At 36.7% G+C, this 25,941-nt stretch overlaps 1 protein-coding gene across 2 annotated transcripts in view; it reads left to right on the plus strand.

Annotated features, from left to right (window-relative positions):
• SPON1 (spondin 1) overlaps positions 1-20,102 on the plus strand; it is a 232,425-nt gene extending 212,323 nt beyond the window's left edge. Inside the window, exons 10-16 of one of the 2 annotated variants that reach the window (XM_075188063.1) lie at positions 2,246-2,321; positions 5,436-5,618; positions 6,856-7,026; positions 8,419-8,586; positions 10,097-10,261; positions 16,827-17,090; positions 18,480-20,102. In XM_075188063.1, coding sequence (XP_075044164.1) covers positions 2,246-2,321; positions 5,436-5,618; positions 6,856-7,026; positions 8,419-8,586; positions 10,097-10,261; positions 16,827-17,090; positions 18,480-18,643 — 1,191 coding nt within the window. In that variant the 3' untranslated portion in view covers positions 18,644-20,102. The remainder of the gene's footprint in view (positions 1-2,245; positions 2,322-5,435; positions 5,619-6,855; positions 7,027-8,418; positions 8,587-10,096; positions 10,262-16,826; positions 17,091-18,479) is intronic. The other variant, XM_075188064.1, reaches the window with a different exon arrangement.
• Positions 20,103-25,941: the final 5,839 nt, after the last annotated feature.

Here is a 25,941-nt window from a genome sequence, read left to right on the forward strand (position 1 = left end):
AAGACCCTGCTCATTAGAGAGCTTACACTCTAAGTGGAAGAGGGCACAGCTGAAACAAGAGGAGCGAGTGTGGCTCAGAGTGGAGATTGGGACAGTTGTGAGGGTGTATTAGTGTGAATAGTGTTATCGGGGATAAGGTCACCTCTAGAAGAGAGATGGGTTTTCAAAGAGAGTCTAAAGATTCGAAGACTGTAGGAAAGTAAGAATGTGTGTGGTAGGGAATTCCATAAGTGGGGAGCAGCACAGGAGAAGTCTTGTAGGCGGGAGCGAGAGGTGGTTACCAGAGACGAGACAAGGCGCAGGTTAGAGGTAGATCTAAGAGGGCGGGAGGGAGAGTATTTTGATATGAGATTTGAGATGAATTTAGGGTAGTAATGTTGAGGGCTTTGTAGTTAAGGGTGAATAATTTTAATTTGATTCTGGAGGACACAGGGAGCCAGTGTAGGGATTTGCAAAGTGTTGCAGCAGATGTGGAGCGGTGGAAGAGGATGATCAGTCTTGCAGCAACATTTAGGATGGATTGAAGTGTGGATATTTGGGTGTCAGGAATGTCAGATAGCAGGAGGTTGCAATAGTCAAGACGGGAGATGATGAGAGGATGGATAAGCGTTTTGGTAGCATGTTGAATGGTGATGGATGGTGATTTGCCTTGTCAAACAATATTAAATTGTCATCAGTTTTTTTGCATATATTTCAATAAAGAAATAGCAGAATTTCTTATTCACTGATAAATGGAGGCATAATATGGTATTTATTGATTTATTTGACTAGACATGTTGGCTCAATGATGTAACCGTATGTGATGTGATGTTTAAAGAGTGAATTCAATTAGGATGGTTTTACTACCATTTAATACTGTACATTTTTCTTAATGGCCATTTGTTCTGACTTTGCATTGTCTGATATTTAGTGAAGTTTCACCTCAATTAAAGTAGCTTGTTAATGGTAAAGACTGGTTTATAGTCCGTATCTAGACACCACAGCGGTCCCCGTGTAGTAGTATTACCCGGCTCCTCTTCAGAAACCACCACTAATAACCTTTAGAAGACTGGCACAGTTCTGAACAGAAGCACTAAATACACTGGCAAGACAAGATATCTGTGGTGTGGTGAGCAAAATAGAGGTGTCTAAAACATTATACATCTGTTGTAGCACTCAATTGTGCCCATGTGTCTATTTACCATGTTCCATAACACAATCATGTAGAAACTGTAGCCCCATGCCAAACTTACAGAGGGTAGAGGAATACTTCTACGGCAGATAACATTCCTGGACGCCTTGGCGTAACGTAAACCACAAGCATATTACCCCTGGCCTCATTCTCAGAGGTGGCTCAGTGGTTCTACCTTACAGGACTGGGATCATGAGTTTTATTCCTGACCATGGCCTTATCTGTGTGGAGTTTATATGCTCTCCCCGTGTTTGCGTGGGTTTCCTCCGGGTGCTCCGGTTTCCTCCCACACTCCAAAAACATACTGGTAGGTTAATTGGCTGCTGACAAAATTAACCCTGGTCTGTGCGTTAGGGAAGTTGGATGGTAAGATCCAATGGGGCAGGGACTGATGTGAATGACAAATATTCTCTGTACAGCGCTGCGGAATTGGTGACGCTATATAAATAGATGATGATGATAATGCAGGAGAGGTGCAACAGAACAGGCTCAGAGATACATGGCCCCACCCAGTTTGGGTTCCCTATCAGTTAGTGGCTCTGTCCACCTATACATTCTGCATATGATATGTCCTCCCCTGTCTACAGATGGAGCACATTCTATTTGGACAAAGGGAGCAACCGAGAGCCCCCCAAGCTGTGGGGAACTTACCCCCACCTGTTTCGAAATCTGTCAATAGGAATGCAGTGACGTAGGACTGCAATAGCGCAATCTTTACATTATCATGTGACAGACGTTGGATTTAACTTTTTATCTAAAAGAAATTGACTCCATGGGTATATCACTAAAGTTAGATTTTAGGTGTAACCTTTGTTATTTGTCAGCTTTTTTTTTTATTTCCTGTGTTTAATTGGTTAGGAAATATAAAATGACTCATTACTCAGCCACCTAAAATCAAACAGCATGAACTCACATTGTTACTATCTTGCCTTAATATAATAGCGCTGTTTGATTTATGTGTGCAGGCTAATGCTCTGCCGTATCACACTGAACAATCCAGCTCTCATTAGTAACCATTAATTGGACCAGCAGCTCACTTGTCACCGCTCATTAATTATGTGTTATGTCTTACAGGGGGAGCAATGCAATGTAGTACCCGACAACGTGGATGACATCGTAGCTGATCTTGTCACAGAAGAGAAAGAGGAAGGTATAAATATTAGGATAGGTGAATAAAATGCAGTTTCTACTGTTGGTGAAGAACAGGCTTAATTGTGCTGACACATTAAACAAAGGGACACTGAAGCCAACACAATGAGGACAAATGCACAGAACAACACACGCGGAGAATCCTGCTCTGTGAAATTCAATTCTTGCGTTATTAAGTTAAAGGGCAGCACGGTGGCTCAGTGGTTAGGATTCCTGTCTCACAGCTCTGGGGTCATGAGTTTGATTGCCGACCAGGGTGGAGTTTGTATGTTTCCAATGGGTTTCCTCCCACACTCCAAAAGCATACCTCTGGGTTAATTGGCTGCTGGCAAAATTAACCCTAGTCTGTGTGTGTTAGGGAATTTAGACTGCAAGCCCCAATGGAGCAGGGACTGATATGAATGACAAATATTCTCTATCCCAGCGCTGTGGAATTTGTGGCGCTATATAAATAAATGATATTTATGAAGGGGTACTCCAATTGCAAATCATTATTTGGTAGTAACGACTTGGCACAAGTCTACCTGCGTTTTGGGCAAGGCTCAGACCCTTTCAGATGCCAAAAAAAGTTGTACTATCCAGTGAAAATGGGGACTGCTGGCAGATATGTATGAAATTCACTCTAGTTTCAGGTTCATTTACAGTTTCCATAGTAATATGCTTTAAGAACAGTGGTGATCTTTCATTTACATCCTCCACCATAAGCTCCGCACATTGTTTTACATACAACAGTTTGAAATATATTATTCTCGTAGGCATGAACATTGAATCTGTCATTCCAACCTGTACACAAGATAAATGCCCCAATCGCGATCAGACCCTATCAGCGTCAGCATACCTTAAGTGGTTAAAATAAAGCAAGTCTGCCAGGAGCCCTGATTATAGTGCGAGCCGGTGACAAGAATTGATTGCGATTATGCAAAAAGAATGCTTTGTTTGTCCTAAAAATCATACCGGCGTGTTTTACTCGCAATCACTCATCCTCGCCACCGCCGCACAAGAGGGAAGAAAAAAATGAGTTCTTTATTTGTCAGTCAGTGCCCTCAAGTGGCCCTCGAAAGATCTGCAAGATGTGTGATTAAAGGGTTCATTTATCAAGCTCAGCAGGGCACACAAAAGGCAGGAAAATGGCACTTGATGGATTTTCCCTTTTTGGGGATTTTGAAGTGATTTATCAGAAAGCATTGTGCTGCTTTCACAAAGTATTTTTCTTGTCTGTCTGCCGCTGACTTAAATTACCTCAATATATTCATCGTATTTTATTTGCTGCCTGGTGGACTTTACAGTGTGTAAACTTATTACCCACCACAGGGGTAAATTTAGGGGACATGAATTTTATGGTTGATGTATGGTAAGTACAGCCGTGCCCAGTGCACCCACAAACAAGCTCTTATTTCAGTGTGGCAGAGAAAACCATTGGAACTTTCATGCTATAACATAGGAACGGAATACAAAATGTAAACACTAAAGTTGATAGAAATCCATACTGTTTCCTAATGGAACATTAGTTTCTAAACAGACATTAATTTACAATGTGGGCAGCACAGTGGCGTAGTGGTTAGCACTTCTGCTCTGTCATGAGTTCAATTCCCGACCATGGCCTTATCTGTGAGGAGTTTGTATGTTCTCCCCGTGTTTGCAAGGGTTTCCTCCAGGTGCTGCTGTTAGATCCCACACTCCAAAAACATACTAGTAGGTTAATTGGCTGCTAACAAATTGACCCTAGTCTGTGTCTGTCTCTCAGTCTTTGTGTGTGTATGTTAGGGAATTTAAACTGTAAGCCCCAATGGGGCAGGGACTGATGTGAGTTCTCTGTACAGCGCTGCGGAATAAGTGGCGCTATATAAATAAATGGTTATGATGAATGAAGCAAAGTAGGTTTTTTTTAGGGAATGGCATTGAGTTAAGGCACTGCAGTTTTTATGACAGCATCGACAGTTGGTAAAATATATGTGTGTCGTAACTAAAGCAGAGTACAACTTGAACACAAATGATACAAATATAGTTTACGAACATAAGATAGGGATTATACACTGATAGATCAACACTTTTTTTTGCCTGGTGGTGTGTTTGTGATGATTTGCATTAGATGCACTGCCTGTCCGATACGTTAAATGTTCTTTATTTTGACAAGAACTGGATCATGAAGTAAGAATACAACAATGTTGCTTCATGTGTGTGTTATGAATGCTTGTTTGTAGACATTAATTCCTACAGCAGGGTCTATGGAACTTCTTAGGATGAAATTATCCTTCCATTTATAACCCTGTAGTGTCTCTTATATTCCGTTTTTACATTTTTATTATATCGTGTTCAGAAAGTTTGTGAAATGTACATAGGTGAACATTGCTAAACCTGACCTCCCAAACTATAAGAGAAGGAGTGTCAGTGGTTATGATCCTGAAGTGTAATGCCAAAATGCCAACAAAAGCTTCATGTTCCTGGTCATGTATGGTCAGATTACCAGATCATTCCTTTTGTGTCCAGATGTTCATCCTAATGTATGGCCAGATGTTCCTCCTTATGTATGGTCAGATGTTCCTCCTCATATATGGCCAGATTTTCCTCCTTACGTATGGTCAGATGTTCCTCCTCATGTAGGGACAAATGTCCCTCCTCATGTATGGCCAGATGTCCCTCCTCATGTATGGCCATATGTCAATCCTCATGTATGGCCAGATGTCAATCCTCATGTATGGCCAGATGTTAATTCTTATGTATCGCCAGATGTTCCTCCTCATATATGGCCAGATGACCTGATCATTCCTTATGTGGCCTAGCACAGGCAGAACATGATTATAAGTGCATTTAGGTAATGTTTCAGTATTGTTTCACTCAAAGGAGTCCAACACCATGTTTGGGATCAATAGGGTCATTCTGTTCTGTAAAACTCTTAATTTACCAGGGTCGAATGTTTGTTTAACCAAATACTGTAATCGTTATGGTCTTTTGTCGACTGTATTTGACTTATCCTTGAACTGGGCCTGCTTGTGGCCACAGGTAAAATTCCCAGATTTGCCCGTGTGTGGGCTGCACTGTACAACCTATAATCTAGGTAGGTGACCTCTTGACATTTAAGCTGGATATCTGATTGTATTATATTTTTATCCTTTAGATGACACCCCAGAAACATGCATCTACTCCAACTGGTCTCCTTGGTCCGCTTGCAGTTCTGCCACCTGTGATAAAGGCAAAAGGATGAGGCAGCGCATGCTGAAAGCACAACTTGATCTCAGCGTGTCATGTCCGGATACCCAGGACTTTGAGCCTTGCATGGGTCCAGGATGCAGCGATGATGGTAATTTGGACGTCAATTTAAGACTATATAGGTTAAAAAAAAATCTATTTTGTATTGCTTGCCCTGTTGTTCATAATGAGGGTAATTTCATTTATCAATTTCATTTTCAAAAATGTAGTTTGATTCAGGCTGAAATAGCACATGATATATTAAAATTACAAATAAATAGAGCTACACTGAAAACATAGAAACAGGTTATACGGGGACTTTTGAGAAGATTAGTTTACAGGAAAACTGTGCTGTTGCTCACAACAACTAATCAGATATTTGCTTTCATTAATATCTTCACTACAAACATGACAGCTACAATCTGATTGGTTGCTATGGGGAATAACACTCTTTTTCTTTGCGCTAGTTTTTACAGTGTACGTCCCCGATTATAGTGTCAAATAATACACTGTGAATACTGAGAACAATACTCATTCTATGATAATGGAAGTATATGGTGTATTTTGTAAGGAAAAGTGAGATATAGCAAATAATCTCCAGTAACATCTATTGCTGGTCATTGCTGCAGTCTAGTGCATAAGGGGGCAAGCTTTGGATCTCTGTTATGGTACTATGAGTTCCAGCCTGTCATCCTTGGACAGGCAGAGCATGCCGGGACTTAGTGCCAGGACAATTGTAGATCCACAGGTTGTGATGCTGTACCGGCCTACCTGGTGCCTGGATTCTGAAAACATTCATGGGAAAGTTTAAAGGACATTTATGAAAGTGCAAAACATGCGGGTATGCAGAGCTCTTCTATTTACACAAATGTACCAGGGCATGCCTAGGTGCACACCGACATCCCAGTTTTTGGAACCGGAACGGAAGATCAACCTTATGTGGGATTGTGGGTCTGACTGGAAACGCTCATAGTGAAAACAGTGGAAATGTCACTTCAAAGTCCAGACTACTAGCATCAAGGGCTAGTAGTCTTTGGCAAGGGTCCTCAGGTCCTGCTCGGCTGATGGGGCTGCTATTGTTTTATATATCCCTGGTATTGTTTTTTTGTTTTGATAAGTGCCCGTCTTTTCATGACGGTTCATGGTCTGGATTATATGGACGTGTTTTTTGGATATCCAGGATGGTTTGTTTTTGTTTTGCCAGAAAATACTATACAGTCGGCGGCCGATGTTTGGTGGGCACACATGACTTTGATTTGGGGCATTCTGAACCCGTTTCCCTTCGAAGAGTCGGCTTTGGTTTCAGTGCTAATTGATGACCTTTAATGTCTGGATCTTCTCTGTTTCAGAAGCATCGACGTGTATGATGTCAGAGTGGATCATGTGGTCTCCCTGTAGTGTCTCCTGTGGGATGGGAATGCGATCCAGGGAACGATACGTAAAGCAGTTCCCGGAGGATGGATCAATGTGCAAAGTTCCAACAGAAGAAACAGAGAAGTGTATTGTCAATGAGGAGTGTGGTAACTAGAATTTTTTTCATCAATGTCTATTTATAATTAATTATAATTAAATGTGTTAAACAGCAAACTTCTCTGTTGGATTGTTGTGAATATAGTTATTTTATCTTTGTTTGCACTTTATTTTCTTTGCTTTCTGAATGATTACTCCCTTACCAGAGACATTGCAGTTCTTGGAAAACGGATCTATTAGACCAAATTAAAATGTATAGCAAATTACACTACTGAATCTTGTGGGCTAGAGATCGAACAAATTTAATTGAAATAAACTGCACAACAAGGAGCATGTTGAATAAAGAACCTCACAACATTCACCAGAGATTTATAATAGGAGCTGTTATATGTTGGGAGAAGGCAGCAAAGCCTCTGCTAGCCAACCACAGCTCACCGGCACTGTATTTTCTTTTTATTAAATGTTTTTAAGCAATTTTATTGAAAAAATAATCACATGATCACTGATTCCTCTCCCTCACAGTATACATGGTGCAATCACATGGTCACTGATTCCTCTCCCTCACAGTATACATGGTGCAATCACATGGTCACTGATTCCTCTCCCTCACAGTATACATGGTGCAATCACATGGTCACTGATCTTCCCACTGAACACATGGTACAATCACATGATCACTGATTACCTCCACCCACTGAACACACGGTGCAATCGCATGATCACTGATTCCTCTCCCCCCAGTATACACATGGTGCAGTCACATGGTCACTGGTTCCTCTCCCCCAGTATACACATGGTGCAGTCACATGGTCACTGGTTCCTCTCCCCCAGTATACACATGGTGCAATCACATGATAACTGGTTCCTCTCCCCCCAGTATACACATGGTGTAATCACATAATCCCTGATTCCTCTCCCCCCAGTATACACATGGTGCAATCACATGATCACTGGTTCCTCTCCCCCAGTATACACATGGTGTAGTCACATGGTCACTGGTTCCTCTCCCCCAGTATACACATGGTGTAGTCACATGGTCACTGGTTCCTCTCCCCCAGTATACACATGGTGTAGTCACATGGTCACTGGTTCCTCTCCCCTCCACGGTATACATGGTGTAATCACATGGTCAGTGATTCCTCTCTACCCACAATACACATAGTGCAGTCACATAGAATCCTTTGGTTTATTCAGGTGGCAATAAAATAAAATGTCATATTAATAGGTCATTGATTCTTTCTACCTCATGACCTAAAAATAGATGCTGATCGCCCTCTCTTCGCCCATCTCTCTGTCCCCCTCTCTCTCCCTCTCCACTCCCCCTCTTAGAAAAAAAAACCAGCGTTGCAGGCACTCTACACGTTTTAAATGTTATTACTGGACAAGAAATTGCTGTGTGAGAAGGTTTATAATAGTTTGTGTCTATATATTTTAATACACAGAGCCAAGTAGCTGCATTGTAACAGAATGGGGAGAATGGGAGGAATGCAGCGCCACCTGTGGGATGGGGATGAAAAAGCGCCACAGGATGATCAAGATGACGCCAGCAGATGGGTCCATGTGCAAGACCGAGACCTCAGAAGTGGAGAAGTGCATGATGCCTGAGTGCCGTAAGTACATTATCACTATGGGCCTGATTCATTAAGGATCTTAACTTGAGAAACTTCTTATTTCAGTCTCCTGGAGAAAACCATGTTACAATGCAAGGGGTGAAAATCAGTTTTCTGTTTTGCACATAAGTTACATACTGACTGTTTTTTCATGTAGCACACACATATCAACTTTAAATTTCAGTGTACAAATAAGCTATCAAGTATTTGTGTGCTACATGAAAAAACAGGCAGTATTTAACTTCTGTGCAAAACAGAATACTAATTTGCACCCCTTGCATTGTAAGCGCCTCTGGACAAATATTCTCATGTGTTCGAATTGTGAAAGTCGTTTGGGAGATGCCCTGATGAACATGGTCTCTCTGTGGGTTTTCCTGAGCTGTCTTTATTGCTGCTATAATGATTCATAGACCATTGACTGTCCTTTCGTCGCCTCTGTATAACCGAGCTAGCAGCCGCTGCTTCATGACAAAACTTTGCATAACGCTCTTCAGAAAGTGAAGTGACTCATTATTTCTAGTTCATGAACAAGTTCTAAAATGGGCCATTACCCTGGTGCTTTATCAAGTGAAATACGATTCAATCTAACTTATTAATAACAATGCATCATTAGTTTTTTTATTTTCATTGTGCACAATGCTGGTAACTCATGTAGATGGACAAACTGCAGCCAAAAGATGGCTGTTCAAACAGGCTGACAGTAGTCATCTTCTGACTATATCATCATCATCAGCTATTTATATAGCGCCACTAATTCCGCAGCGCTGTACAGAGAACTCATTCACATCAGTCCCTGCCCCATTGGAGCTTACAGTCTAGATTCACTAACACATACACACACACACAGAGACTGAGAGAGACTAAGGTCAATTTGATAGCAGCCAATTAAACTTCTAGTATGTTTTTAGAGTGTGGGAGGAAACCAGAGCACCTGGAGGAAACCCACGCAAGCATGGGGAGAACATACAAACTCTGCACAGATAAGGCCATGTTGGGAATTGAACTTTTGACCCCAGTGCTGTGAGGCAGAAGTGCTAACCACTAAGCCACCATGCTACATTTACCCACATGCCCAATAATGGTCTAATCAATTTAAAAATAAATAATTATCTAGCTCATTTTGAGTGTAGTCAGCGTAAATTTGGCAACTCATCGGCCGATCCTGTCGCTTTCTCAGTATACCGTAAATGGTGTCCAATTAAACCATACAAGTAGGTGGCCAAATGTGATCTCACAAATACTTGATAGCTTATTTGTACACTGAAATTTAAAGTTGATATTTGTGTGCTACATGAAAAAACAGTCAGTATTTAACTTATGTTCAAAACAGAAAACTAATTTGCACCCCTTGCATTGTAACATGGTTTTGTCCAAGAGACTGAAATAAGAAACTTCTTATTTTAAGATCCTTTATGAATCAGGCCCCTAGTTCCTGGGTGACTGTTTAGCTGAATATTAGTTCAGTCCTTGAATGTGACGGTGACACTTCACATTTATCTCTATCAAACAGATACTATCCCGTGTATGCTGTCCCCGTGGTCTGACTGGAGCGACTGCAGTGTAACTTGCGGCAAGGGGAGCAGAACACGACAGAGAATGTTAAAGTCACCAGCTGAACTTGGAGACTGCAATGAGGAGCTGAAGCAAGTGGAAAAGTGCATGCTTCCTGAGTGCCGTACGTACATCCTCATACTACCACCGTATCAGTCTTAACTGGTTGTATCTCTGGACTTAGCATCTTTATTGAACGTAGTGTTAATTAATTTGCTTGCACATTATTTGATACAGGTCATTAGGCAGAAATACATTTATCAGTGTTATAATGTTTTCAAGTGGATTTTGTTTGAGCTTGCAAAAAGATGCCATGCAATAAATTTGCACAATCTGATCTGTGGCAAATGAACTCTTGAGAGGTAAGATTTTCTTTCAAGAAGAATAGACTAATAATAGCCCATTGCGTTTAATGGATGGGTCAGTGGGCAATTATATTTATATTATTAATTTATAAAGTATTTTTCTGCTCATTTTTACGTTTGTCCTGCAACCATTATATACAGCGGTGACCTAGTATAGACAAAAGGCATTAAGTATTACAATTATATGTTTATAGAGCTGTAAGACAGATGCTTTGAAAGATTTAAGACAAGTGCAAATCTAAGTGGCTTGGGTAGGTCGCCTGGCACGAGAAGGCAAAGCACCCAGATTCGTTATTGAATTTAGTAACCCTTACCAGGTTTCTGGAGATAGATCTTAGGTGATAAGTGCTGATAGCTGTAGGGGTAAAAATATTTTTGGGGTTATTGAGTAACTTGTCTACAAAGTATTTGAGGGACCAACAGGCAAAATAAAAATGACACTTAAAACTCCAGGGGCATCCAGACTAGGTCTGATAGCATATCATAGTGGTATGATTTGTTTTTACACAGAAAAACCACAATAATAGGGGCATTGTTGACCATATCGTAGAGCTCATACCTGTAGGGGGGCTTAGATTTTCCCTATTTAAATTCATTGGTGCAATTATAACCTTGACAGAAGGTAAAATAAGCTGGATGTAAGGGGTTACTAAACCAAATATCTTGGTTTGTTGATTCGTCTTCTTTGGTGCACAAAACATGAGGCCGGTTGTGTTTAATACATATATTAATACAGTTGGGAGGCTCTCTGTGTTTTCATGTCTAAATGAAAGTCAAAAGTAGTTTAAAATGGATATTAGCATTTTGGTGGGTGCAATTTACTGGGTCTCACCGGTCTGCAGATTTCCCAGTAGGGCTTCAGGAAAAGAGATAGAGGTAGACGAACATGTCTCACCTATCACCAGAATCTATCAATAAAATATCACTGGGGCAACTGGGCCATGCTCAACTGCCTGGGCAATACTAGTCCAGCTAGCCGCAGCACACAGATGCAATGGATCTGAAAGCCCAGCTTATCACCGGTAAAAATCAGTGAGTCTTATTGCCATCAAGGCTGCCACTGACCGTTACACTTTGATGTATAGGATGTCAAAAATGGCCACCAAAAACGTGTATTTTGTCTGTTTTTTGCCCTATAATAATTAGGCCCTTTAATCTTGTCTAATCTGTTTATATATGTTAGTTGTCCACTACTATTTTATTTATGGTTGCCAGACAGTATAATATACATGTAACATAAATAATGAGAAGTTAAAATACAGTTACTTAACAGAGCACTTCCGTAGCAAGCTCGGTTTAGCATCAACTTACATTATTGTAGTTGCTGTAATAGGCTCTGCTGTAAATTGGTCTTTTAATGTACAATTTTTGCATAGCTATTGCAGCTCTCCTCTACTATGTCACCTAAGTGCATTATTTAACTCCAGGCATTAAGTGTAAGGATTCTGAATTACAGGAAAGAATAATGGTTCAATTTTCCATAACTGATTCTATGATTATAAATTCCTTGTTGCAATGCAAATTATGGGAACCCTGAGTGCCGGACAAGGGCAGATGAATAGGCAAGCTGTATTCGGGATTTGTGAGCTATTTGGCATGGTTGCTGAACTGAAGCAATGCAGGAAGCCTAATTGCCAAGATTTTTCAATACTGTTCATGTACATGATGATCACCACCTACATATGTCATTGCCTGACTAGGAGGACTTTGTGAACTACAATTCCTAGTTATCAGAGAATATCACTATATGCATATAGTGATGATTGCATTCAATGTACAAAAAAGTGAAATCATACTGTACAGTTGTTTGTAATGGGATGAAAATTTCCAGATGAGAGGCAAGAATCTTATCTCAGGTAGCACAATTACAGGAGTGGAACAGACAAGGTTTTAGTCTTTCCCCGAAAACCTCACTGTACTCCTACTCTACCCCTCTGTCTGCAAGTCACCACGCTTATGAGCTAAGAAGCTTAGTGGCTGTGCTGCAAATTGTGCCTCAATTGGCTTAATTGTTACATACAGACATTAAAGAGAAATTCCAATAGGTGCTCCCACTCCAGTGTAATGTGGCTAGCAAGTACTCCACACCTGCAGGGGCAAACGTAGGATTTGCAGAGGGGGATTTCCACTCCACGCCACCAGTGGATGTGACCAGCATACATGGGGGCGTGGCTATAATTTTAAAGAGTGATTGGCTGCTCTCCAACTCTCCCTATCCCCATAATATAGATGGGCAATTCTCTGTGCACTACTGTTAGGTGCATGCAGCTCTCCCATTTCAAGCAGAGCCGTGTGAAGTCCCACGCACAAATGAAAAAAAAAAGACATTAACACCTGTTAATATAATCATTAATACAAATGCTTACAAAAATTTGTTGTTTTTTATTTAGTCCCCCCCGTGAAATACATAAATTAATATGTTATTAATGCCTACTGTACATAAAATGTATTTGCAGTTGTTCTTGATTGCAAACACATGTTATAGCATGCATATGTGTCATCGCTATCACTTGGCACTTACAAAGCAAGTGATACAGCAAAAAATGACATACTTCAAACATGCACAAAAAAGGGGGAAAGACAGGGCAGATATGGGGCACTCAGAATCTATAAGTGGAAAGGCAAACATTGAAATAAAACATAACCTTATAATAACAGAATATGTATTTTTTCTTTAATCTACGCATACTTCACACTACAAGTTGTGTATATATATATATGTGTGTGTGTATATATGTGTGTATATATGTGTGTGTATATATATATATGTGTATGTATATATTCACAATTATTAATCAAGTTTTTATTTTAATAATTTTTTCATAATTAACAGAAATTTTTATATAATCTATTTTTGATTGAGCAATAATATTAGGATTTTTCACTGATTTATTCTGTTTACTATAATAGTCCATCCAGATTATATGCCTAAACAGGGACAGGGTGATCTGTAACATGTAGCTGTTGATTTAATTGTTTATTTTTAACTGTTTAATCTTACTGTATCCATTGGTGGTCAGAATAAAGTATCATATCTTAGTATTACTAACCATAAGAAATATCTGTATGATTGGAGCTATTTTTCCTGGATCCTGGGCTATATTCATGCTATTCCTGATAAATTCTAGGTGTCCCTATGCACTTCTTCACTCTGCACACAAACAATACTTACCCTGCAAGTTGATTTATTTTATGTGTGGATATATATCAACATAGCTCTTTCTGACCAATAGTGGGACACGATGGGCGGGTCTGACTAATCCTGTGCCCCAGGATTGGATTAATACACTGTCTATCATTATTGGAGACAAAGCATCAGGATTGGCCAAATGAATGTGATGTCATTATGAGGGTGGGGTTACTGCTCTATTTAACAGCTACCATAATGAAGCTCTGGTTTGCCTTGATAAAGCTTATCTGCTCTGTGTACCTGTCTTATATGATTAAGGAGTCTACTACTAATGTTTCAATAATGACACAGATTATCTTATCTCAACCTAGAATGGGGAACTCTTAGATCTAGCCCTATATGTTGCAACAATAGCTGACAGGCAGATCACCAATCCTATTTAGACTGCTAATTATAGCAAGACAACAGGCTGCAAATGAAAGAACTATCCTATCATTCTCTATATTTAGACAATATTAAATGCCAGTCTCCCTTTACTTCAGACGTTTTAACTACAGCTGATAGGCAATTTGCCAGTATAATTCAGTTTGTTTATCTTTTTGAGTCAATAAGCTAGGGACAGAGGAACTAAGGTTACCTGTGTCTTTAGAGCTGATTACTATTGCAAATCAGCCTCTCTGTACCATGTATGTTTAAATAAATAGCTGACAAATACATTCCTATTGTTATTTGAAATACTAATCACACTGACCAAAGCTTGGTGAACAAAGGAACTACAGCTTTGCATTTCAGGGTTAATTACCACTGAGGAGCAGTCTCTCTGTGCTGCATAATATTACACTACAGCTGACAGGCAGACTGTTTGTTGCTGTTTAAATTGCTAATCCTATTAACCTAATAGGTTGTAAACGGAGAAAACAAACTTTCCTATATTTAGGTTGGGTAGTATTTGAACTCTGGCATTACTAAAAGAATTTAACCCTGTATATTAATGTTGGATAGACACTTGGCTATTATAGAAATTTAGCCTATTAGAAATTTAGTCTATCTGGTGCACAATCTTCACAGATGATGAATGAAACAATAAAAAACATATCAAATAAAGACCATAATTTTGGAGAAATATTTTATTAAGCCTGCAAGACAAAATAATAGGATAGATCTGTGTTCTAAATTTGAAAACTGAGATATTACTGAAAAACTTTTGAGTACTAACTGTATCTATCAGACTATATATCAAACCAAATGAAACTCTCTATAAGGATTAATCCAATTATCTTGAATTCTATTATAACGCAAAGAATATAAGAAATATAATTTCTTAGAGCTAGATATTGGAATTATCTGATATACTAAGGATGAGTAGCTCCTTAATATATAATGATAAATGATTTAGTGGACATATGTATTAGATTGTACTATATATATATATATATATATATATATATATATATATATATATATAAAGATTAATTGTCCTATACACTATACAATAATTTAGACAGGACCACAGAGCGTCTGCAGTTGATCTGCAGTTTTAATTCACTTTGTATGTTTTGGTTTTTAATATTTCGCTAGCTTTCTCTCATCAGGAGAAGCACACTATATTTTATAGAAAATATTAAAGGTTAGATTTTATTTCAATATTTGCCTTTCCACTTATAGATTCTGAGTGCCCCATATCTGCACTGTCTTTCCCCCTTTTTTGTGTATGAGTATTCTTACAGTGTTAGGGTGCACCACTCAGTAGTCCCTCTATAATTGAGTACTCTGGGATATGAGGTGGTATATTCATCCACTCATATAGGGATCTATAATTGATGACATACCTTGTGCGGTATGATCTCCTCCTTTCATACTTCAAACATGACCAGAGCTTGAATCGGATGGATGTGTGTATGCTCGGCTTTGACACGCCCTTCCTGTATATTACCTGCGTCTATACAGCCCTTTCCTCCACCGTTCTGCCTTTGATTACAGTACACTGCCAGAAGAGTCCATTGAGTTTGAAAATGAATTGCATGTACTTAAATTCACTGGCGTATAGTCAATTGTCTGAACATGTGCAGAGCAATTTTATGCAAAATACGGCAAGGTATCGGGATTTACCTTCCGTAATGAACCAGACCCTAGATGCTTTTAAGTAATCTCTTATATGGTCTTGTACAGTATATGTTTTATGTATATTTTATACCATTTTTACAATACGCCTGTTATATCATGTAGGTCACAATGACATCACTTCACTTTTTCCTCTTTTTTTTTTGTGTTAGCAGAAGTTATAGCTCAATACAATACAACATATGTTCCAGTGGCATATGTTTCAAAATAAACCATTTCCCTTGGGATACAGTGTTTTCACACTTATTTTTCAACTAACCTCTGTGCTTTAGTAAACTTGTATGGGGAGGTGCACCCACGATTCTTGTAGGGGTTGCTGATTTGTGGAAAATTTTCATGTCAACTACGCACCTCCCAATGTTCTTTGTGTAATTCCTCCATAGCTCATTCTGCTTGACATAGAAGGCCTGATTCAAGGAAAGTAAGGCAAAAAAAATGTACGTTTTCTCCTGGACAAAACCATGTTACAATGCAAGGGGTGCAAATTAGTTTATTATTTTGTACATAAGGAAAATACTGGCTGCTTTTTCATGTAGCACACAAATACTTGATAGCTTTCATTTCATTATACACTGAAATATAAAGTTGATCTAGGACATGTCCTAGCCCAACTATAAATCTGTCCTAATATTTTAAATTTACCACCTCCTTCAATGTAACATGGTTTTGCCAAAGTGCAAAGTTACTCATTTTTTTTACTTTCCTTTCCTTAATGAATCAGGCCCAGTTTGTGTTGCAATCAATGCGTGAGTGAAAGTAGCTCAGCCTTATTGTACCATGGATGCGTGGGTACACAGTCTTGTACAGGTGGACAGGTGGTTTTTATACATTAGTTTCTTAGTTTTAACCAGTTTACATAGAAAATTTAGAGAAGTGTGTCCCAGGAAAATGGGTTATTTTGTATGTTTGGTTGCTATGGGTTACTGCAGCTCTCTACCTTCTTAATACATAACCCCCTCTGAGCCCAACCAAAACAGCCAAGAAATGTAATGTTAAGGTTAAGGTAATGTTAGGGTGAAATTGTGGCGAGGGAATCAAAAACATTATATTTAAATGCAGTTTTTGTTTTCCAGCTATAAACTGTGAACTGACGGAGTGGTCTCACTGGTCAGAATGTAATAAGTCGTGTGGAAAAGGTCACATGATTCGAACACGAATGATCACGTTGGAGCCACAGTTCGGAGGCGGCCACTGCCCAGAAACTGTGCAACGGAAGAAGTGCAGAGTTCGGAAATGCCAAAAAGGTTCCGGTGCAGAAAAAAGACGCATTAAGGATGCCCGCGAAAAGAGGAGGAGCGAAAGAACAAATGAGGAAGCCGATGGTGAACAATACCCAGGTGTGTGAGAGATTGAGTTTTACAGTTGACCGATATACCAATAAGTGTGTATGTCTTATAAAAGACATATCATATGATGATCATCCTATATGAGTGTGTTTAGTATTTTTGGATACTTCACCATGGTATGTACTTTTGCAATGATTGATGTCACGCAACTGGGTTTCTTTTTAGTGCAAACAGATTGTAACTGTTAAGGAAATCAAAGACATTAACAGAAAGATGGAGTTCAATGATCAACTAATACTGCATGTTTGAGTAAGCAAATGATTCAAATAGCCGAAGAATAAAAAATAGTGTTTACTCTGCAAAATATCAAAAATATTATATCAGGTTTTAGGTTTAGGTTCTGTTTAATGTATGCACCTTAGACAACTTTTGCCTTTAACAGAATATGCATTAATAAAAAAATTAAATGGAAGCTCCATTTGTTTTCGGTTTATATTAATATCTCAAAGTTGATATAATCTAATAAATAATAAGCTAAGTTTTTTATATTACATAATCTACATATAAGGAATTGTCACATGGTTATATGTTCATTTTATATTGTCAGAGATTTGTCTTACTGTTCATCCAGCTTTGGAGACCTTTTTTTTCTAATAAACAGCAATAATTCAATAGGTGGTTCTACTTGTAATTTACAGTCGACCAATTATACCAGAAATCTGCCTGTTCACCAAGTCACTCTTTTTTTAGTCTAATGAATACTGCATAGGTTGCCTTGATCATTGTAAATTCCATATTCGAATTCTTACAGCAATTTGTCTGTTCTCTAAGTCTTATAAATGTTTGGGTTTTTTTGGTCTACTAAATACAACAGTGTGTGGTTCTAATTGTTGTAATTTACATGCAATGTGCATGTAAATTGTGACTAAAAATAAGAACTAGTAAAACTTGTAGAATAATATTTATTAGACCTTGCTTAATAAATTATCTAACTGCTAAATAATATATGTGATGTTTAAAAAGAAATCCAGTATAACATCGCAAATGCACAAACAAAGATCAGAAAGCTCTCTCTCGAGTTCCTGGGCACATTAGTCACACACAAGGTATGACATGATGGCTCTGTTGGTGGAATAATCTACTTGGAACTTTTGTTGGAAACAGAATATTAACCAGAAAATCACTGGCCAAGTATGCAGAATATATTATAATATTATAATATAATATTATAATAATATTTTTTTTATTAATATAAATATTATTGTTATAATATTTTATATTAAAAATATTTTTATATATATTAAATATATATAATATTATAAAATAACAACTTGTGGATTCAATTGTAGCGATTTTCCTCTCTCTAGTTGCTGTATACTTTACGACGAATAAAATAGAATTTTATGTAGAATGTAAATTGATTTTTGTTTTTAATTTTAGTTTGCAAAATGAAGCCATGGACCGAGTGGACAGAGTGCAGCAAATATTGCGGCGGTGGAATTCAGGAGCGGTTCATGACGGTAAAGAAGAGGTTCAAGAGCTCTCAGTTCACGAGTTGCAAAGACAAGAAGGAGATCCGAGCCTGTAATGTTCATCCATGTTAGCAAACGCCTCACCAGGGGATGCCCTCCAAGTTACATAGAAAGTCAATCTTTATTAGAATTTTTTATCATAGAATATATACAGTTCTTTTCATTTTGCAATGTACTTTGCTTACTATTCTTGCAGGTGCAAGGACTATATTTTCTAAATATTCACGTGTAATAATTGAATCATCTGGTTAGTTCAATAAATATTACGTCTTACATCTTGGTCATTTAGCAAGAGAATTTGACTCTGGACAAGCAATGTACTTTCTAGTAGCATCACAAACTTTAATCTTAATAAACAATATGGCATGCATGACCAAATAGGACATCCTGTTACCACCCATGTTGTTTTTCAAATGCACAATGATAAACTGAGCAAAAGGATAAGAGAGACGCTTAATAAATCCCCAACTATACATCTGCTTTGTTTAATCAGACTTCTCTAAATGCTGTTTTTCTTTTATTTCTTTCAAGAGTCAAAGCATGTTTTCTTTAAAGACATTCTGGATTATACATACCTTTGTGTATGATTCTACTGCTAAACTTACGTTGCTGTGATGTAATTTGTGTAAAGGAGATAAATACACAGAATTAGCTCCCCAACATAATTGGTAAAAAAAAAATAAGTATCTTGTGATCTGTGGTAAAAAATTCTAATTCTACGATTTTTATTTAATTTAGTGTTGGATTACTTAACGGGGAGATTTGGGAATGACGTAAACATCCTGCTGTTGTACAGTTAGTGAGGTTGAATAAAAAAAAGCCCATTAAATGAAACCTGTTCTAATTTGTAGCTATTTTATTCAGAGAAAGGCAAAAAAAAAATACCCCAGTGAGGCACTGCCCAATTTAAACTTAAATAGCAGAAGGCAAATCCATGTAAACGAAAAGATCATAGCGGAGGGGCTTAGCTTGTTTTAAATAGGCCAAGCATAATTAGGAGAGATGAGTCTAGTTTGCAACTCTAAGACCTGTTGAAGACCACAGCAGATCCAACAAACAGAGCTTGGCAGGTAGGTAAAAAAAATATTTTTTAATTTATGTAATTAATGCAGGACAAAACTTTTTTATTTTGTTTGTTGTCATCCTTTAAATTGCTAAAGTTCTGTCAACTATTTTAATAATTCTTGTGTAAAATATAATACTTACCCCCTACTATTCCCTACTTTTTCCCAGTACATTTCCTATTTTCTTTAAGAGACTCACACTCTAAATGACCAACATTCTAAAAATACAATCATATTGTTCTAGTTCTGTCAGCCACGTTTACCTGGGAGTATTGGAATGCTAATTAAAACATGTACGAGTGCTTGCCATGTAGTAAAATCAGTTTTTAGGAGTCTGTCACGATCTGTTTGCAAAAACAAGTTCAATGGTAGCAATATTACAAAACTAGAATAACATTGTGAAATTTCATATTTTTTGGTTCAACAGCAAGTGTGGGTGCATATTAAAATGCCGTCATTTTTTTTTTTTAAAAGAGTAACTGAAAACATTAATTACAAAAATTTGAGATCAAAGAAAAAAAACTCAGACGAAAACTAAATGGTATAAAAGCTTAAGTGGCTGTAGCTTGCTTATTTGTTTGTGGCTCAAATGAATAATGTTTTTTTCATATTAGAAATAAATTACACAGTTTTGTTTTACTTTAAAAAAAAGTTTTGCTTACTTCTAAAAATTAAGCTTTGCTCCTGCCATTTAAATGATGAAAGTCTCAAATATAACTTTTTAGCAGACTAATTACTCAGAGAAATGATAGCTAATATATGATTGGTTGCAATGGGCTAGAGTACATATGGTCTACTTGCACTATCTTGTTAAATAAGCCAAATTCAACACTTTAGTTTAGACTTTACATTACTTTACAGCCCAATTATATTCTATTATTATTAAATTACCCTGCATCTGATATACAATTAATCTTAAATAGTTTGGAATATGGTATGAACAATGATCAGATGAGAAGGTATTTATTTATATTTTATTTATATATTTATATGTATACCAACTACCTAGAGTGAGAGTAAGCATCTAGAACCAAACAATTACCACACTGGGGTAAAAAAGAAAAGTTAACAAAGTTAAACAACTGTTTCACACAAATATGCATAACCACATGATGGATACATTCTTTTCTAGTTTAGATAACCCATCTGAAAGGATTTTGGTGAAATTTTACATTCATGTCAAACTGCCTTTAAATTAAAATGACCTACATGTCATTGCTAAAATTCTAAAAATAAATTTTCTGTTAAACATTTATAGTTTTAGAAGATCCCTTATAGCTAATACAAGATGCCTTGTATTAATAAGAGATACTTTAGTTAAAGACAAGTCTATTAATGCTCTGATGGGGTATACTACTTTTTTTTTTCATAGGCCTATAGATGTCCTAGTTATAATTGCTGTTTTCAGAAGAAGAACTTGCATCATAATACACTTTTTTAAATGTTGTTTAAATGACATATAAATGGAAGAATTATTAATTATTGTATTGGATGAATATAATTAGTTGGGATATATTTGGTGGATTGTTTAAATCTGTTATTCTTCCTCTTTAGGATAGTGCCATTTGTGGACAATTTTAATGGCCAAATAAACCTCTTTATGGGCTGCAGTAGAATCAGAGACAAAGGGTTATTAAAGCAAAAACAGAATAACCAAAAATACTACAAGAGGGGCAAAATACAAACAAAGCTGAGCTTCATTACAAACAAGATATTTTATATTACAATAAAACATTAGACAAGTGTATCTTGATAAGATTTTTGTTTCTTAGTAATTAACATTCATCTTAAAGTACAATTACAAGAATGTTCATTCCACGTTACAAAGAGGTACAGTATAAGCTAACATGTGTAAATGAAGAAGTTGTAATAAAAATAATCAAAATAAAGTTATGCAATAATATCTTGAAGGTATTACCTCTACAATGTGGAAAGTTGTTTTTTTGGTATATTCAAAAGAAATGAATAATTACAAATGAACAGATACAGGGTTTTTGCTATTTAAATATTATGATAGCAGTAATTTCATCTAAAACATTGAACAAATTGGTTGTGCTCCACAATTTCTAACAGACGTACAGTATGTAGCTTTTTATGTACAGTAATATAATAGGGTTTAAGATAGGACTTTATTAAATTGGTAATTATAGCAAAACATCTCATTTCAACTTGTGGCCATGTCTAATTTATTTTCTTAGAAGAAAATTTCATGGGATGGATAGTAGTTTTCATTTTAGTTTGATGTTCCATATTTACAATAAGTTGGGGTTCTGTTTGATAGATCTTAGATTATTTTGTCAAAGGAGAGAATTAATTGTCAGCTAAAAACTATTTATAGAAACCGTATCAACAGTGATAATGGCAGACTTTAATAACTTGCTATACTCCATAAATAACAAATATAGATGGCTAATTGGTTTCTTTTAAATTTGCAAATTGTGTATGGTTTGTTTTATTATACAGCAACTTAAGAACATCTTTTTAAAATTAAATTGTAAAATTATAATTGGATTTAGATTGTATTTATTAAGATGAAAAATGTATTTAACAATTATATATAAACAATTTCTGAAGAATTAATGGAGTTTGCAAAAGCAGATTTATTTAACTCTAGACATTGAAATGCTTACGCTTTTTAATAAAATGAGACGGTCTCATTAAATGTTCCCTTATTTGCTGCTATTGTTTTTTGTATTTTTTAAAAAAAAAATACTTCTAGAGTTATTCTATTTGCAGCTCTATAGTTTGCTGATGTTTATTTAAAAATGATATACTAACAAAGAATTGAAGTAAGAGAGGTGGATTTCTTCAATTATCAAGGAACATAAACATAAGACTAAAATATTGTCTTCAATTTTTTAAAAGTATTTGCATTCTAAATAACACTATTATGATAATAAAGTTAAATAATTGCAGGATAATATTATTTAATTGTATATTTGCTTAATTAAAATTAAAATTAGCAGCTGAAACAACTAATGAATAACATGTTTCAAGCTTAATGGATGAAAAACTTCAATAGAAGATAATTTTTTCATTCTTAAGGAAAAATTTAATATGTTTTCACATATTACAAAATCAAAATCTTTTTTTTCTATTATTCAAAGCACAGGGTTTTTTGTATTTTTAAATGTTCAGCTTTTTTGTTATTAACAATGATGTGAGTCTGTTTTAATCTAACATTTGATCTATACAAGCCTCATTAATAACTAAAATTATGTTGGACTTTATAAAATAAAACATGTATGTGCCTCATAAGAATGTCTATTTCAGTTTCTCTATTTTTTGTCATTTTGCTGTGGAATTTTTGATAAATCTGTCACATATATATTTCCTACCAAAGTCTTGTGTAATTGTTTTCTAGTTGTATGTCTAACACATTATAATTTTGAAATAAATTACATCTTTACAATAAATAGTTTTTCGTGCAGTCTGGATCACTTTTTAACATTTTCTTTTAAGCATATTAGTCATCTTATTTACTCTAATAATTAAAGGGTGGTAAAGAGAGTTCAATGAGCTCAACAAAGATGGACCATCAAAACAAGGAACATTAATCCCAATTGAAAATATTTTGCTGCTTTACATTTTTACAGGTATGGATATGTATTTTGTGTTTGTCAAATCCATTGTATGCTATCCATGGCTTAAAACTGACCTATACACAATCAAAGGAATTCTTTACTGCATGCATGCATTACGATTGATTGGAAAACAGAGAGAACACAACACCATCTATTGTGTGTATAGAAACGGTTCTGTTTATTACAATCAAGATTACACATTCTTTTAGCACTTTTAAATTTTTTCTAGTATGCAAACGATATAATACCTGGCATCATATGTCTAAAATTATTGGAGCTATAAATCTGTCATTATGATTTTAGCCTTGCAAAGTAAATTACAAAACAATGTTGCCTACAATAAACTATTTTTTACCAGCGCTTCTCTTATCTTAAAACATGTTCCACACATTTCCTGGAACATTGCCACATACTCATTATTTTTCCTTGTTAATTGATTACATTTAACGGAATCTTAAAGGCATAATACATATTATTAGATGACTTCTATATTCAAATTTCTCATGTTATATTTTGTACATGGAGTTGCAACCAATAGGGTGTATCTGCCAGTACTGTGGAACATCTTTCCCACTAGAGGGCCTATCCACAAGCATAATGGCATAATAATGGCATATATGTGTTGTACACATTTTTACAGTTTTATGATTTTATTATTTTAATTTTGTTGCAATAAAAACACTTTTACAAAAAAGTAATGCACCATTAGTATATTTTTTCCTCACATATGTGCACGTATACGAGCTGATTATTTATATGGTCTGGAAGAGAGACGGTTGATGTGAATGAAGAAAAGAAGCTTTATTATATGCTGAATATCATTTGAGCGCTTGTAAGTGCATACCCTAAGGGGGACTGTTCTTGAAATCTTTTCACCAGGGATATGGTGGAATGGCATGCTAAATACACAATAAGTTTTGAATAGAGGAAAGTGTTCATATGGGATTGCACTATGATTGCTCTCTCTGATTTTTCCATATTATCCTGAGGACAAATAAGGAGTGGAATTCTGTGACATCCAGGGTTGTTGATCTGAGCCCATCCATCAATGCTGTGGAAGTTAAAGCTTATATGAGAGATGTTTCTAACTGAAAGAAAGCAGCATATCAATGAACTTTTTATTGTTCTATAATTGTTTTTTTCCTTTCAAGTTTTTGTCATTTATATCAGTTATTAGCGTCTGTCCTATATTCAATTGTTTATTGATAATGGCATTTCCATTAACTAGTACAATGAGCATCATTAATGAAAAAAAACTGTATATATGTTAAATAAAGCACATGTGACTACATAAAATAAATAAGCTCACAAAACTTGATTTATGCTTACGTAGTACATATATTTGCAGAATATGCAGAACATATAAGGACAATTTAATTTGTAGCACACCTTAAAATGTTTGAAATATAAAACAATACAAAATGAACACACTACATGGGTATCTATTAAAAAAAACCTTAAGTGACTGGGTAACTGTAATATGGCTTATGAAAAAATTTTGTTCACAATATTTACCTTTACTCCAAATACAAATGTCAGTTGCTTGGTTGGTTTAATACTTATGGATTTGATCATGATAGCATTGTAATGACACCTATTTTGCCAATTTTTGCCTGGGAGTCCTCCCTGGAGATCAGGGCCAACATCATGTCAGGGTACGTTTTGTCGGTGTTTAGATCGCCGCAGTAATGTACCCAGCCCTATTTATCACTATGAAGAAACTGTTTCACAAGATTTATATTTTTTCCACAAATTTTACATTTTAACAATTTTCCCAGCAAAAAAACACTACAAGCACCAGCATGCCTAAACTATTAATGGCAGATAAATTACTATTATCTCATATCCACCGCCCAGGGGTGTGGGAAAAGCCCTAGTGCTTTCAGCACAGGGCTGGGTACCCCGGGGGCATTCTTTTTTTGCAGACCCATTCTCCCTAGGAAAATCAGCCCCGTGATGACCAGCGATAGGGTGGTTTGGTATTATGGCAGGGGGACCCCACGCTGCAGTTTCCCGTGCTATAGTAACACCTGCAAATCCTAGTGCTGATAATAGTACAATCGGGTGGATTCCATGCTTTGTAACTCCATAGTTTTGCTAATACCAGCCTAGGTTGGCAGCACTAGGGTTGGTTAAGCTGTTTGGTGGGAGGAGGGGCACTTTTTTATATACATATTTTTTTCTTGCTTTTACTGTATTGCTGGTGGTATAGCCGGCTGGTATTGCCAGTTTAGATATAACCTTTGATGTGAACATACACTTGATGCTGTACCCAGTGGACTATCTCCAAGCTTCGGTGTCCCCTAGCCATATTCCTGGTCCTGTATTCTCCTGACCATATACCTGGTGTTGTTTCCTGCTTGTCCTCCATATTTTGCTGGGAGTCCAGTTCAGCTTCCACCTGCTGCCAAATTTCAGATCTTATTCTTCCACAAACTACACTCTAGACCCACTCCAGGAGCCGTGACCTGCATGGCTCATGCAGCTAAACCCATACGTCCTTGTAGGGGCCCCTGGTGGAGATCTGCCTTCATGTTAGACTCTGCTCCTTGGGAGTGGGTGGCGCCAACTAGACCTAGTTCTGGATCATACCACTGTGTCTCCAGATACTAACATAGGGATGTGGCTCATAAAATGTAATTACATGCAAACGCAAAATACAAAACAGAAATGCAAAATGCAAATATCATCCACTAGCACCCGCAAGAGACAAGACTCCTGA

The sequence above is a fragment of the Mixophyes fleayi genome, chromosome 10, assembly GCF_038048845.1.
Source record: "Mixophyes fleayi isolate aMixFle1 chromosome 10, aMixFle1.hap1, whole genome shotgun sequence".
Taxonomy (NCBI): Eukaryota; Metazoa; Chordata; class Amphibia; order Anura; family Limnodynastidae; genus Mixophyes; species Mixophyes fleayi.